At 46.9% G+C, this 16,388-nt stretch overlaps 1 protein-coding gene across 4 annotated transcripts in view; it reads left to right on the top strand.

Annotated features, from left to right (window-relative positions):
- PLEKHA7 (pleckstrin homology domain containing A7) overlaps window positions 1-16,388 on the top strand; it is a gene marked incomplete at both ends in the record, with an annotated part of 246,813 nt that overhangs the window by 98,346 nt on the left and 132,079 nt on the right. Inside the window, one exon of one of the 4 annotated variants that reach the window (XM_080697926.1) lies at window positions 9,597-9,679. The exons of the other annotated variants lie outside the window; for them this stretch is intronic. Within the exon in view, the coding sequence (XP_080554052.1) occupies window positions 9,597-9,679 (83 nt within the window). Of the gene's footprint in view, window positions 1-9,596; window positions 9,680-16,388 lie in introns of those variants that run through there. 4 annotated transcript variants of the gene reach the window in all.

The following is a 16,388-nucleotide window of genomic DNA, read 5'->3' as shown; positions in this document are numbered from 1 at the left end:
CGCCAGAGAAGAACCGACGGGTCCCAGCCTCATTCGTAGATACATTTAGATTGAGTCTTATTTCTGTTTCCCTGCAGTGGCTTTGACAAGTCGTATTTGGAAGATGAAGTAGCACAGTTATTGAACTGGCGTCCTGTTGTTTCTGGTTTGAATGGTAATAGCCACAAAATCACCCATACACATGTAATACACATGATTCCACTCACTTTTCCCATACATTACTGTGTAGGCAATTAGGAAGAAAAACATATAAAGATACAGGTGCTAATTATAACCAGGCCCTTTTTTATATATAAAGAAACAAAAATTTCAAAGTATTTTACATATCAGTTAGGGTATTTTCCCCCTTACTATCTACATAAGCAACCTTTATTGATTATATGGACCTGAAAATTTACTATTCAGGAATGTCAGGACTGTGCACTATTTTTCTCTGTATTTATTGCTTTTTTACTGTTCCACAATGTATTCTAGGCAGCTTAAGGGAAAGGAATAAAATATGCATAAAAATAAAACAATTAGGACCAGCGAGAACAAATTATATTAGGAAATTAAGTCTAAGGAGACGAAGAGAATGAGAACAGTCTGGTACTATTTCTGTTACGCTAAAAAGCCATTTCATTGGGCAAGTTGACGCCGTTTTTTAAAGCTATTGGAAGCCGCTCTTGGTTTTGGAAAGCTCTGTGTAAACAGGGGCTGCTTTGTGCTCCTGACATTTCAGCCTGAACTTCAAAAATTGCCTTTTTTCCTTTCAACCTCTACCTGACCTCCAGGATGTTCCCACTTCCTCTGAGCCAAGGAGGTATCCGTAGGAAAGTATTTTAGCAAGGGAGGCTGGTATTTTCCTGGAAATGCTGAAACCTGGGCGGCGACTGGGCATTTGGGAAGACTGAATATGAGAAGCTTATTTTGGGAACCTTTCATTATCATGGCACTCAAGCCCTTGAAAGTGGCTCCAAGGCCTCACACCCGGATGGGCTGCAATGATAGGAGGACCAAAAAAAGGAGCATTGAAGTGGACGAGGCTGCAGAAGTCCTTTTCTCACAGGCTGTCAGGATGCTCGATAACCTTCCTTCTACAGCGCCTGTCTCCAGCCTCTGCTCCAGTGCCAGAGTGCTGGGTGTTGCCTTCTGGGTGCCTGGCCTGGAGCTCATCCTGCAAGAATGCTGCTTAGATAGGACCCAGTAGCTGGGGCAGAGTGTGGAGCCGGAATGCAGACTTGCCTGGATCACAGGGTGGGCTGGGTAGGATGCTCTTAGCCTCAGGGTGAGTTATCATCTTGTGTGAGATGGGGTTCTGCCCTTGCTGTCACAGGCAGCCAGAGGTCCACAGCTGGAAAAGCCATGCTCCCTATACCCCCAGTAAGGAGTCTGGGGACAGTCAGGGACATAACACCGACTATCTCTCCCCATCGCTCCCCTGAATGGAAGCTACTGCAGCTCACTGCTGTCTTGTCTTCTCCACTTGGCCATCTACCAGATAAGTCCAAAAACACAGATCGTGATTAGTTTTTTTTTTTTTTTTTTTTTTTTTTTTTTTTTGGTGGTACTGGGGTTCCTGGAAGCCCTTCTACCTCTGGGCTACACTCCCAGACCTATTTTTACATTTTCATTTTGGAAACAGGGTCTCCTAAGCCAGCGCGCGCGGCTGGCTTCGAACCTGCGCGATCCTCCTGTCTCTGCCTCCCAAGCGCGGGGATTACAAGCGTGCGCCACCATGCCCGGCATAGATTGTGATTAGTTTTAATGCCTACCTTGTCCTTTGGTTGTTTTCTTCCCCCAGGCTTGATCATCTCAGGAAAGCACTAGCATCCATTCAGTTATTCAAATCTAGAACCCGGAAGTCCTCTGTGTTTTCTCTTTCCTTCACTCCTGCCATGAATCCCATCAGTAAGTCCCATGGGCTCCACCACCAGGTCATGTCATCAGGCTGAATCCCTCTCAGCTTTTCCACCCTGGCCTTCGTGCCCAGCCTCGTCCTATCTCGGCTGTGCTGTTGCAAGGGCCTCTTTACTCAGCTCCCAACTTGTCCCCACTTCCTTTTATTTTACTTGTTAATTTATTTTTTTGTGGTACTGGGGATGGAAGCCATGGGCCTTCTATCTCTGGATTTTACCCCCAGATCTATTTTATTTTTATTTGGAAACAGGGTCTCACTAAATTTCTGAGGCTGGCTTTGAACCTGCAATCCTCCTGTCTTACCTTCCAAGTACCGGGATTACAAGTATGCACCACCATGCCTGGCTCCCTACTTTTTCTTCTTCCTTCCTTCCTTCCTTCCTTCCTTCCTTCCTTCCTTCCTTCTCCTCCTCTTCCTCCTCTTCCTCCTCCTCCTCCTCATCTTCTTTTGCAGTACTGGGGATTGAACCGAGGGGCATTTTACCTCTGAGCTACACCCCCAGCCCTATTTTTATTCTTTATTTTGAAATAGGGTTTCACTAAGTTGCAGAGGGCCTCACCAAATAGCTGAGGTGGGCTGTGAACCTGTGATCTCCCTGTCTTAGCCTCCCAAGTACTGGGATTACGAGTGTGTGCCACCATGCCCATCTCCTCCCTCTTTTTCTTTTCTTTTTCTCTCCCTCCCTTCTTTCCTTCCTTCCTTTTTTTTTTTTTTTGTGGTACTGGGAATGGAACCCACAGGCATTCTCTCTGAGATACACCCCCAGCCCTATTTTTTATTCTTATTTTGAAACAGGGTCTCACTGAGTTGCAAAATAGCACTAAGTAGCTGAGGCTGTCTGCAAAATGCGATCCTCCTGTTTCAGCCTCCCAAATGCTGGGATTACAAGTGTGCGCCACTATGCCTGCCCCCCCCCCCCACAACTCCTTTTTTTTTTTTTTTTGCTGCACTGGGATGGAACCCAGGGGCATTCTACCTCTAAGCTCCACCCCCAGCCATATTTTTTAAGCTTTTTTTTTTTTTGAAACAGGGTTTCTCTGAGCTGTGAAGGGCCTTGCTAAGTCGCTGATGCTGTCCTGAACTCCAGTCTCCGCCTCCCAAATGCTGGGCTTGCAGGCGTGTGCCATCAAGCCCGCTCCCTGCTTCTTTTTAAAGGCATTGCTAGTGGTGCTGCAGTTAAACTGGCTTTGCATACTGGACCTACCCTTACTGACTGAGATGGCCAAGTCCCCTAATCTCTGTGCCGAGGTTTTGGCATCTGTAAAATTGGGATAATAATGTACTCATATCAAAAGATTTTCATGATTAAAGGAGGTTATACATATAAAGGTATCAGGATAGTTAAGAACACACTGTTAAGCAATGAATAAATACTGGGTTTTATTTATTATTCCTAATCCCCTAGCTATTTTTTTATCTAGAAGCTACAGATTTTTTTGTGTGTGTGTGGTACTGGGGGTGGAACCCAGAGGCTTTCTACCTCCAGGCTATACTCCCAGACCTATTTTATATTTTATTTGGAAACAGGGTCTCACGAAGTTGCTGAGAGCCTCACTAGGTAGCTGAGGCTGGCTTTGAACCTGCTCGATCCTCCTGTCTCAGCCTCCCAAGTGCGGGGATTACAAGCGTGCGCCACCACGCCCAGCTGAAGCTACAGAAATTTTTAATATGCTTTTATTGGTGCATTGTTGTCTCACATCATAAAGTAAATCATGTTAACAGTGACACACACACACACACACACACACTACTTGGTACCCCTGCTTCTTTCTCATCCTCCCCTTCCATATACAGAGTACCGAGATTGATATTGGTATTCTTTATTTTGAAACAGCATATCACTAAGTTCCAGGGGCCTCACAAGTTGCTGGCCATGAATCTGCTATCTCAGCTTTCCAAGTACTTGGATTATAAGCATGCACCGCCATACCCAGTTTACAGAATTTTTTTTTTTTTTTTCGGTACTGGAGATGGAATCCAGGGACATTCTACCTCTGAGCTACATCTCGAGCCCTAATTTTTTATTCTTTATTTTGAAATAGGGTCTTACTGAGTTGCAAAGGGCTTCACTAAGTAGCTGAGGCTGTCCATGAACCCGGATCCTACTGTCTCAGCCTCCCAAATACTGGGATGACAAGCGTGTACCACCACGCCCGGCTCAGAAGTGTTTTTAGGAAGCAAATCATATCATGTCTCTTCTTTCTTTTAACCCATAGAGGAAGGTTATAGTATAAGATACTGTAATCTCAGTACCTGGGAGGCTGAGACAGGAGGATTGCAGGTTTGCAGCCATCCTTAGCAATTTATTGAGGTCCTCCACAACTTAGTGAGGCCCCGTTTCAAAATAAAATATAAAATAGGGCTGGGGGCATAGCACAGAGGTAGAATGCCCCTGAGTTCAATCCTCAGTACCACAAAAGGAAAACAACAACAAACAAAACAGACAAAAACCACACACACATGGCTTCATATTGCCTTTGGAAGAGAACCCTAATTCCTGTGAGATATGCAAGGCTCTGTCAACCTCTGCTAACCCACCTTCCCAGCCTCATCTTTAACTATTTCCCATTGGTCACTGAGTTCCAGCTTCATAACCCTTCTTTTTTCCCAGAAACAATTTTGGAACAATCAAAATTTCAAGGCCTTGGTGTCTGCTTTCCTCCCCTCTCTTAACAAAGCCTGCATGTTTTAGTAGACACAATAACAGTAAAATTAGCTTGATTAGACTCTAGGTGGATTTAAAATGTAACCTAATGGCAGCTCAGTCTGGCTTGTAAGTCATGCGTTTTATTTTGAGCACAGAATGTAAGTATTTGCAGTGCTTGGTAGGGGACTAAAAGATTATTGAATTTAAGTGGCCAAATAATACAAACATCCCTCAATTTTAGTTCCTGCCCTGGTGTTTTGTTTGTTTGTTTGTTTTCCTATTGTGATTTGAGGGACCTGGACCCCCAGCTTGAAGTTTGATTCACCTGCCTTTGTCCTTGTCCTGAGAGTTTCTGATGCTGCCAGAGAAAATTATCTCAATTATCTTTCCTACCTCTGCTCCTTCTTCTGGTCTGTGAACACACTAGGTTCTTGGAGAACTCAAAACTCAAGGCAAGCAGTAGTTTAAACAGCCATATGCCAAAGAGTCCACAACTAGCCATTTCCCTTTCCCCTGAAAAAGTCTCCACGTATACATTCATTAAATAATAATACCCTTCACTGGGGCGGTGCTGCTCACTTTGTCTATCCTAAGTGTGAAGTAGGGTCTCCATTAGGCTATTTTCCACAGGGAAGCTGAGGCACAGACCATCCTACCAGCTATCAGCTATGTCCAGTCTGATTTATGGCTTGCTCTCATGCACGGGGCCCTTGCCTGTGTGCTTGGTAGCAGCACTGGATCTGGGCAAAGTAGCTGAACAGTTTTTGGTCCTTTGGAACCTGTGTGCTCTTAGCTGATTAAGAACCCAGAATATTGGTAGAGGGTTTTGGGAGTTGGGGACAGAGCCATTAGCTGAGGTCATGGCTGCTTCATTTTGGAAGCCTTAAGCTTCTGAGCATTATTATAAGCACAGCCTAGGAGGTAATGTAAAAATAATTTTCTTGCCAGTTTTTCCTGCATGGTATCCTAGCGACGATGGACAATCTGTCCTTGGGTGTTGGGGCACCAACTGGGGCAGTGTCAGACCTTGCAGAAGGGAGAGCTAGGAAGGGCATGGTCAGAGTCATCCTTTTAAAAGTCAAGGCAGAGTTTCTTTTTAGTTTATCTTTTAGACAGCTTTTTTTTAACCCTGATATTTTAAAGCAGCATTTTATGTTCTGATCGCCAAGTTAATATATGTTTATTGTTAGATAACTTGACAAAAACAGAAAACCCCAAGGACAGAAAATTAACTATAGCTGTGCATGGTGGCACACCTTTGTACTTCCAGTACTTGGGAGGCTGAGACAGGAGCATCACAGGTTCGCGGCCAGCATCAGCTACTTATTGAGGCCCTCTACAACTCAGTGAGACCCTTGTTTCAAAATAAAGAATTAAAAAATAGGGCTGGGGGTATAGCTTGGAGGTAGAATGCCCCTGGGTTCAACTCCTAGTACCACAAAAAAAAAAAAAAAAAAAAAACAACTCTAATTCCCCCATTATTAAGATATTGGTAAATATCCTAGTTGTTTGTTTTCCTGAACTTTCAGACAGTGATTAGGTTGTAGAATCAGACTGTAAGGTCAAAAAAACCTTGGAAAGTCAAGTGTACCTAGACCATCATGGACAGTAATTATTAGGCACACTAAAGTTGGAAGACTGCAAGGCATGGTGGCACATGCCTATAATCCTAGTACTTGGGAGGCTGCGATAGGAGGATTGCAGGTCTGAGGATGGCCTCCACAGCATAGAGGGACCCTATTTTCCAAAAGGTGGGGAGAGATAGGGATATTATAGCTTGGAGGAAGGATGCCTCTGGATCCAATCCCCAATACTACAAAAATAAAATAAAGTTGGAACACCATTGAGCTACTCAAAGAAAGAATAACTGAAACAATTTATATGAATAGGCATGATGGCACACATCTATAATTCTAGTATGCGGGAGGCTGAGATAGGAGAATTGTTGTTTGAGGACATCTCAGCTACTTAGGCTCTTTGCAACCCAGTGAGACCCTGTTTCAAAATAAAAAATAAAAAATAGGGCTGTGGGTGTAGCTCAGAGGTAAAATGTCCCTGGGTTCCATCCCTCATACTGGGAAAAAAAAAAAAAAAAGCGCTATATGAAATGAAAAGTCTGGGGGCAAAACTATTTTCCTTTAAAATTACTATTAAATCTCTAGTGGTGAGTGGATGGTGATGAAGAACTAAGTGGTGTTCCTGCTTGTTTATTCCATTCTTGTTTTAATATTAAGGTTTATACTTTAATGTGGCTAATAGATTTACTTGTGAGGGTGACATGTGACAGTGGCAATGCGTTTTGCTTTAGGACATAGGTCCTGAGTCAACAGTGGGGAAAAAGGTACAGCATAACTCCACAGAAAGTGCTCACCACCCAAGCCACGTCCCCAGGTGGTACAAGCGCACACACACATACACATACGCACACACACACACACACCACACACACACTTGCGATTATTTGTTTTGCATCCTTTTTGGATTTATTCCACTGTAAATATTTTAGGTATATAATTTTAAAGATATATGTATTTCATTGTAAGTATGAACATTAACTGAGGATGCTTATTAACCAATCTCCTGTTATATCTCCTGTTATATATTTGGGTCATTTGCAATTATTTGATATTATTTTGTTAAACGGACATTTTTATGTGTAAATCATTGTGCCCCATCTATTGCTATGTCTTGTGGATAAATATTTAGATGTGAAATTGATAGTTTGTAGGATGTGAACTTTTGTGTGTGTGTGGTTCTGAGGATTGGACCCAGGGACATTCTACCTCTGAGCTACACTCTCAGACCTACCTCATTTTTTATTTTGAAGCAGGGTCTCACTAAATTGTAGGACTCAGTAAGTTGCGGAGACTGGCTATGAACCTGCAATCCTTCTGTTTCAGCTTCCCAAATACTGGGATTACAAATGTGTCCCACCATGCCTGGATTATGGACATGTTTTTTGTTGTTGTTCTGGGGTGAACTCAGGGCATTCTGCCCTCTGAGCTGTACCCCAACTCTATCTCAACTTTCAGTTTTTGAAGCAGGGTCTCATTAAGTTGCAGACAGTCTCACTAAGTTGCAACCCTCCTGTCTCAGCCTCCCAACTACAGGGATTATAGGCATGTGTCACCACAACTGGCTGATATGAACATTTTTAAGACTTTTAATTTATATTACCAGATTATAATACCTGAAACATTGTATGCTTCCTTCAAAGTATCTATTTCCTGGAACCACTGAAAATTATCATTGAAAAGAGTCTTTCACCGCATGCCTGTTTTTTTTTTTTTTTTTTTTAAATGACCCCAGGGTTTTGTTCATTGCTCGGCCATTTTATCCCGGAAAGAATAAAAGAAACAAGGCTGGAGATGCTACCTGCTGGTAGCTGGGTTCTTGTGGGAGAGGGAGACAGATAACAGGCAGATGAGCTTGGAGGCCATTTCTTTACCCTGCCCTAAATTATCTTCAGCAGACATCGGAAAAACAACATATTACTAAATGCTTGAGGGGCATGTTGCAATTTTTAAAAAGTATATTCAGTATCATTTTTGATTTGGAAAACAATTCAGTATCTTATAGAAACTATGGAATGGGAATGACATTTATATATTTATCCAAAAGAGAATATGAGCTTATAAAATAGATTGAGAACCCCCTAATCCAACCCCTCATTTTAGAGAGAACACTGAAACCAGAGAGTGGAAGGGATTTCTTTAGGGTCACGCAGCAAACTGATGATGAAGGTTCCTGACTCCCTGTTCAGTGCTTTCATTGAGGTGAGACCGCAGAGGTCAGAGAAAAGGAGAGAAGAGAGTCTTTGGACTGATGTTAGCTGTCTTCCAGGGTCTGTGAGCCCCCATGTACCCCTCCTGGAGGAGAGCCCAGGTGTCCCTGGTACTCTCCACCAGTAAGTGGGGGTGTGTTTACACCTTAATAACCAGTGTCTTTGCCTGAACTTTCCTCCTGGTGCCTCAGCAGCTTCCTGTCACTTCCTCAGGGAGGCCTTTCCTGACTGCCAAGACAGTTTAAGGCCTTGTGTGTTCTTGTAACATCTTTTACCTTTGCTACCCTTGTGACCATTGCAATGACTTTGTTTTCTGTTTAATCTCATCTCTCTCTCTCTCTTGACTAGACCATAGGGCTGTGAGTGCAGGAACTTTATCTTCTATCTTTTGCTCCTGGCACATACTGAGCATTATTTACGTTTGAACATTTGAATGTTTGGATAGATGCTAAGGAATGGAATCAGAGTGTGTGTGGGTTGCTGGGTGGTGCTGATTGCTTGCAGAACCAGGAGAGGGGTCTCTGACTGCCAAGGACATTGAGAGAAGAGCAAAAGGAAGGAGACACAGTTGAGGCTGCCAGTGTGAGCCAAGCCAGAGGGTATAGCTGCTTCTCTGGGTACCAGAATGTGGCCTCCTGGGGCATGGGGTCAGCAACCACGTCCAACCAAGCATCCTTTCCTGGCTTGTCAGATTCATCCCCTGCAATCTAGTTGGGGTTGTTAAAGAGGGGCTTCCTCTAATCGCTCTGGGGAAGAGAATTCAAGGTCAGGGCCCTCAGAGGGCTCTTAGCAGGGAGAGAACTGCAGACCCGGTCACCCACCGCGTGGTCTTCACAGTGGATGGGCACTTGCGGCAAGGGCTGCCAGGTCTGTTAGTGGCTGGCTGGGCGCCAGAGTGGCGCCGCCGGGAGGCCTCAGGTCCTGCCCCTCCGCGGGCTTCCCTCCCCTCCTCCACCTCCCGACCGCCCCGCGCTCGCAGCATCCTCTGCAAGGGAAGGAATGTGCGGCGCTGGGACGCGCCGTCCCGGCCGAGCGGCAGCACCCGGGGTGCGCTCTGCACGGCCGGGGTCCGCCGCCTGGCGCCGCGCCGCCTTTGCTCGGCGCTGATGTCAAGTGGGTGTGGGTGCCTCGGGAAGGCGCGGGCGAGGACGAGGAGGGCGAGGACGAGGAGGGCGCGCGATGCGCCGCGGGCGCGGTGAGGCCCCGGCGGGCTCGGTCGCCGAGCGCTGCTGACCCGTGGCCCTTGCCCGGCCGTGGAGCGGCGCATGGAGCCGCGGCGCTGCCCGCCCCGGGACGCGTGCCCCGCCGCCCCGGGGGGCTGGCCGGAGCTGCCGAGGGGGGCCCGCAGGTGTGTGCACGCGCCCTAACTTTGGCGGGTCTGCGGCTGGAGGACCCGGGGTGCGGGGCTGCGCCCGGTGCTTTGTGTCTGGGCGCGGCGTGACCAGAGCCGCCGGTGCCCGGCCGGCCACGGGCGTGGGAGCCGCAGCTCGCCCCTGGAGTTCCAGCGAGAGGATTCATGGAGCCCGGGCTTTGGTTACTCGTCGGGAAGAGAGCCGAGGGAGATGCCTTGTTTTCAGGATCGGGTCTCCAAGTATAGGCGGCGTTCGGGGTAACAGGATTATCTCTGGGCGCACCGCGCGGCTTCCCGAAACCAGCTGTGGCTGGGGTCCCACGGCCCCGCGGAGTGGGTGGGGGTCGGGAGGTGGGCAGAGGTGACCTCGCCGCCTTTCCGCACCGCCGTGCCCGCCCCACCCCCCCTCCTCCGCGCCTCTGCGCTCTCACTTGCCCGCCGGCTGAAGACCAGGTAAGGGGTCCCCTCCGGCCGGTGACAGCTCTGGTTTCAGACACACCTTCCGGGAGGAATGCGGAGGCTTTGTTACCCGCACCGTCCCAGCCCCAGCCTCGGAGCCCGCGGGCGGGCACGGGCAGGGGCTCCGGTTCCATTACTCATCTTTTATGGCAATGCGGGAGAGCTCCCGGGTGGGCAAGTTAATTATTAATGTGTCTAGGCTGGGGAGAGGGAATCTGGAAACGAGATTGGTGGGTTGCCCCCCCCCCCCCCCCCAGTCTCTTTTAGCTTAAGGTTTAAGCTCAAGGTCTGGTAGTCTATTTCCTGAGAAGCATGCCGGGCTTCCCCCAACCAGCCCTCTGCTAAGGGATCACCCTTTCCCTGTCTATGGGGGTGGTCCCCGCTTTCCCTCCGGGGAGGAAGGAAGGAAGGAAGCATCCTCCAGTTTTCATTTTCTTTGGAACAGTCTGTACCTCCCTCCTTTGGAAACCAATCTCACTCCTATCCCAGGTGTATGGGGCTGAAGTTGCCTCAGCCTGCAGAGTTCTGAAGTCTTCTGAAAATATGCTAACCTGTCCTGGCCCCAGTGCCAGACGCCACAAGTGCCTCGCCCAGGTCCGTGGGACTTGGGCACAGGCAAAGGCTCTGGCAGGTGGTCACCTCACCTGCCTCTCCCAGTTCCCTCTTGGACAGGAAGTGGGAGTCCCCAAGGGGAATCTGAGGGCGGAGGAAAGCTCCTCCCTCCACAGTTTCATTTTCCCTCCCCTGTTGGCAGGGAGAGAGTGAATTCTACCAGGAAGCACAAGGTGTGCTCTGGGTGCTGGGCTGTTTTCTGGGTGGGCCGTAACCAATGTTGGTGGAAAGGCCCAGGCCCTAAGCGGAGGGTGTGGATGAGGCTGGGCCCGGAGGATGAGTGGAGGCTGGTTGGAGGCAGGCCTAAGAGTTGCCAAACTCAGCCCGTCTGGAGACGCGAGAAGCTAACCCATTGTTGCCAATTTAGGAGAGAGTACTCAGCCCTGCAAACTGAAGGATTTGTAGTTTAAATGTGATGAGAAGATAGAGAGCATCTTGTAAGTTGATACTCTTGGGAGAGCAAGAGGGTGCTGGGCTTATACAAGGGAGGGGGAGAATAGAGTGGGCTTATGGGAGGTGGGTGCAGGGGAGGGCCGTGCACCAGATCACAGAGGTGGTCTGTAACAGGCTCCCCAAATCCCTCCCCCGAGTGTTTCTGTCTGCTTACTCAGAGACTTGGCCTGCTGGGTTCACCTGCCTCCTGGCTGTGGTATCTATGGGCTACCCTGCTCTGATGGCTGCCCAGAGACACACAGCCCCATAGCACCCTAGCCTTCCAGGGAGAAAATGACTGAGGGGGGCTGCTACCCTGGGCAGTTGGGGAATCTATGCCACCTATCTCTCCACGTGGTTTGTGATGTGTATACTAACTCCCCCAGCATACAAGGCTCTGGCTTTCAGTGTGCTGCCTTCTCGGACTGTGCTCTGAGATCTGCTGGTCTTTTGTGTGTTTTGAGGGCTTGGAAGACTTCTGTCATGGGAAGTCTGCCCAAGCCTGTCATGTAATGTGTGCTTACCTTTTGGCCTGCTGGCCCTGGCTGGACACTCGTTGATAATGGCCTACCCACTGCCTGGGGAAGCCACCAAAGGTGATTCGGCAAAGAGTAGGTAGGTAGTAGCGGCTTTAGGCACTGTGAGTTGAGGCTGAGAAAAGTGTGATGCAGTTATTAGAACACCGTGGATTGTGGTGAGGGGGCTCAGGGTCACTGTGTGTGGTGGAGTCAGACCCTCTGTGTGTCTTGTCTCTACTGTCTGCCCTGGGTGGAGCAGGCTAGGGTGAGTCCCTATCAGCCCAGCAAGGCCTTTGTCCTGGGGCCTCACTCTCCCTCTGCAGCTTGGGAAAAGGGGCAGCCTGTCTGTCAGCACCAGTGCCTTTGCTTAGACTCTCCCCTCCCTCTTAAAAGAGGCTGTGAGTTGTTGTTGGTGGTTATTATCGTGTTCTTCAGCAGCAGTTGTGCAGGGACCCTTTTTCTAGGTTAAAAATATTCTTTTTTTTTTTTTTTCTTGGTGGTACTGGGGTTCCTGGAAGCCCTTCTACCTCCGGACTACACTCCCAGACCTATTTTATATATTTTTTATTTGGAAACAGGTTCTCTTAAGCCAGCGAGGCTGGCTTCAAACCTGCGCGATCCTCCTGTCTCCGCCTCCCAAGCGCGGGGATTACAAGCGTGCGCTGCCACACCAGGCTTAGGGTAAGAATATTCTGAAGGTTTGTTCTGAATCAGATAAAATCAGAAGAAGTAGAGTAATGACCCTAGTAGCCTCTGTAGCCTTGGTTTGCAAATACAAAAAATTCCTCTCTGGAGTTTGTACTGTCTCTGGTGAAGGGGAAAAGGGAACATTTTTCCAGGCCTGTGTGCTATGGGTTTACAGAGATGAGGGGAGAAAGAATGAAGGGTTAATTGGAACAGGTAGTGTGTAGTATCTTTTCTGCTGACTTGGGTTCAAACTCAGTCTCAGCTACTTACTCTGTGTCCTAGCACCTCTCTTGTCTGCTCCTTTGTCTGTTAAATAGGAAAAGGATATTTCCCTCTCTCCTTCCCACATCCCAGGAGAGTTTTGAGGATTATGTGAAATGTTTTGCAAAGCCTTTAACACACTGTTTACTAATTGGTAGGTGGAGGATCCTTGGATCATCAGCTGAGGGAGGAATTGGTTTGTTGTGTAAAAAATAGTGTCAGAGATGGCATCTTGTGCTGCCACTGGAGACCATGTGTGGATGCCGAGGGTCAGATGTGACAACACCTGTGCCCTGCATGGTTTAACTCACTTCCACACCAAACCTGGCTTCCAGCCTCTGATACTGAAAGAGGCCTTGGAGGCTGGTGACTCCCTGGCTCTGAGTATAGATCACAGCTGAAAGGGAAGGCTGGCACGCTCCCGCTCCAGCTGTGGCCAGGATTAGAGAACTGCAGTCCTAAGAGCGACAGGGTACCTGTCATTTTTTAGTTGTGTGACTGTGGATAAGTCCTTTTGTCTCCTTGAGCCAGTGTCTTGTGAGAATAAGAGAAAAAATAAAAAAGAAAAAAAAGAAAAAAAAAAAAAACGGGCGTGGTGGCGCACGCTTGTAATCCCTGCACTTGGGAGTTGGAGACAGGAGGATCACGCAGGTTCGAAGCCAGCTGCACTGGCTTAAGAAACCCTGTTTCCAAATAAAAATATATATTAAAAAAATAGGTCTTGGAGTATAGCCCGGAGGCAGAAGGGCTTCCAAGAACCCCAGTACCACCAAAACAACAAAACAACAACAAAAAAACCACTCCTTTTCATAGTTCTTGCAATCGAATGGGATAATGTATGTAAAACTTTAATGCAGCATTACATATTATTAATAGATTACCGTGTACTAGACTCTCTTCTAAGTGCTTTTCTGTGTTATTTCATTGAATTCCCACAATTAATTATGTAGACAATTATTGTCCACATTCAGTTGATGAGGAAGTTGAGCTGCTAGGAATTATCACTGTTTGGGGCACCTGACCCTCTCCTGGAAATCATGCATCTGGAGGCAGGATGTCTCCTAGAGGAGGAATAAACCAAAGTTCCTACAAATAGGTTTTCTTTCTTTCTTTCTTTCTTTCTTTCTTTCTTTCTTTCTTTCTTTCCTTCCTTCCTTCTTCCTTTCTTTTCTTCAGTACTGTGGATGGAACCCAGGGACACTATACCTTTAAGCTATACCCCTAGTCCTATTTTATTTTTAATTTTGAAACAGGGTCTCATTAAGTTGCGGAGAGCCTCACTAAGTAACTGAGGCTGGCCGCGAACCTACGATCCTCCTATCTCAGCCTCCCAAGTTCTGGGATTACAAGTGTGTCCCACCATCCCCAGCTTTGCAGTCTCCTTTTCTTAAACTGACCCATCCTGATGTCTCAAGAAAAATCTGTATATACGTTTATCAAGTGAATAAAAGAGGTCCTTGCTTGTCAGCTTGTTATTTGGGGTCTGTCTGTACCCCTTCATCCATAGGCTTTGGGGGACTTATGGACACAGTGCCTCCTTGGCTTGGCCTTTGAATGCCCCTTGTATGAGACTGTAATTTTCTTGTACTCACTCTGCCCAGGGGTGCCTTTTGATAAAGAGGTCACTAGTCTGATTTGCTGCTAGACGGAGGAAATGTTTGGTCTAGAGCAGAACATTAGGCTTGAAGTTTTCAAGGTCCTAACTTTCTCTCTGAATCTCTGGATAGCTGTTTTGCCTCCTTTCGTTGGCTCCAAATGATCTGCCCATGGGCGCTGAAGTCTGAAGTTTCCAATGTGTTAGAAGAAAAATTTAAGAGGGAGGAAGAAACACAACACCCTGTGGAAATACGGGCTCACGGTTGGTGGTGCTTCACCCGGGTAGCGCTCATTAACGGAGATTAAGAGTTATGATCACACCCCTAAATCCATTCTCATTACTTTTGTAGCATGCTTAGAAGACAAGAAAAAAGGCTGCAGCTTTTAATGACAAGGGCAACGTTTATGAGGGTCTGACATAAAGGAATAAAGGTCTAGTTTGGAATAACAAATAAAAGCAACTGGTGGTATGCGAGGCACGCTTGGGAGGCCCAGATCTCTGGTTAGCAGAGGAGTTTCCACAGCACGATCCTGGGCCTCCTGTGCCCACAGCCACCTGATGATGTCATCAGAGCGGGGGGGGGGGGGCGCTGCCAGTTTACAGGAGAACAGAGAGACTACCTGAGGTCAGGTGGCCAGATATGTAATGTCAGGGACTGGACTCCAGGTCTCTGACTTCCTCCCCTGGAGGCAGACACAGTCTTATTTAATCCTAGTAATGGTTTTGGTAAATTGTTCACCTTTTCCTTCTGTGTAGTTTTAATAATTTTTCTATCAGTTGTATATTGTGGGGATTCCTGTCTCAGCCTCCTGAATGCTGGGATTACAAGTGTGCACCACCATGCTTGGCTGCCTTCTGTGTAGTTTTAATAATTTTTCCTATCAGTTTATTGTGGGGATTCTAAAACATTACACAGAAAGATAGGAGAGAATTGTGGATCAGGAACCAACGACAACAACTGTTTGCATTTTGATAGATTCTAGAGACTTTTTAAAAAAATATTTTGAGACTTTTTGTGTGTGTGTGGTACTGGGGTTCCTAGAAGTCCTTCTACCTCCGGTCTACACTCCCAGACCTATTTTATATTTTTATTTAGAAACAGGGTCTCTTAAGCCAGCGAGGCTGGCTTCAAACCTGCGCGATCCTCCTGTCTCCGTCTCCCAAGCACGGGGATTACAAGCGTGCGACACCATGCCCAGCTTGAGACTTTTTTTTTTTTTTTTTTAAAGGGAGTGAGGACATTGTTTTTGTCAGGGGATATTTGCTTGTTTTTATACATCTCTGGGCATATATAGTTGTATGTTTTGGAGCGGCACTGTTTCTGTAAGCTTTGTTTTCCTATAAATTCAGGTCAAGCTCTTTATTTGATGTGAAACACTGTACTAGGCATGATGGGAGAGAGAAAGATGGGCAGGACATTCCTGCTTTCAGAAATAAAAATCAAGTGGGAGGGGCATGTGTGCACTCGAGCAGTTAGCATAGGCATGATAGCAGTAATAGCAAGTGTCTAGTGTAGCCAGCCCTGTTCCTAAATGCTCTCTATGAGTTATTCACACTGCATCCCCAATCAACCTTGCGAAGGAGGCAGTGTCCACTCTATAATTATAGAAACTCAAAGGCCTCGCCCAAGGTGACAAAACTAACAACCACCCAAGCTGGGCTTCAAATCTTGGTTGTCCCGAGTGCCCCAAACCCAGGGCCCTTTCTTATGAAATCTGCAGATGTAATAACAAATCCCAAGAAAGGGAAGCACAGTCAGTCCGTAGGACCGGAGGATGGCATGGCATGCATCTTCTTGTCATTTTCTCTTATCCCATTTCTCTCTCTGGTGTTAAATAATTCTAATTACAGTTGGCCCTCTCTATTTGTGGATTCGCATCTATAAATTTTTTATGAACTGCAGATTGAAAATATTTGGCAAAACGAATTCATCTTTACTGAGCACATACAGATATTTTTCCCTAGTCCACATCCCCTAAACAATAAGTATAACAGCTATTTACAGAGCACTTACATTGTATTAGATATTTTAAGTAATGGAGAGATGATTTAAGGCATAGGAGGATAGGCATAGGTTTTATGCAAACACTCTACTGTTTCATATGAGGTAGTTTGGGCATCTGCATATTTTGGCAACTGA

The sequence above is a fragment of the Muscardinus avellanarius genome (assembly GCF_963383645.1).
Source record: "Muscardinus avellanarius genome assembly, chromosome: 1".
Classification (NCBI taxonomy): Eukaryota; Metazoa; Chordata; class Mammalia; order Rodentia; family Gliridae; genus Muscardinus; species Muscardinus avellanarius.
This window is presented reverse-complemented; position numbering and strand designations above follow the sequence as displayed.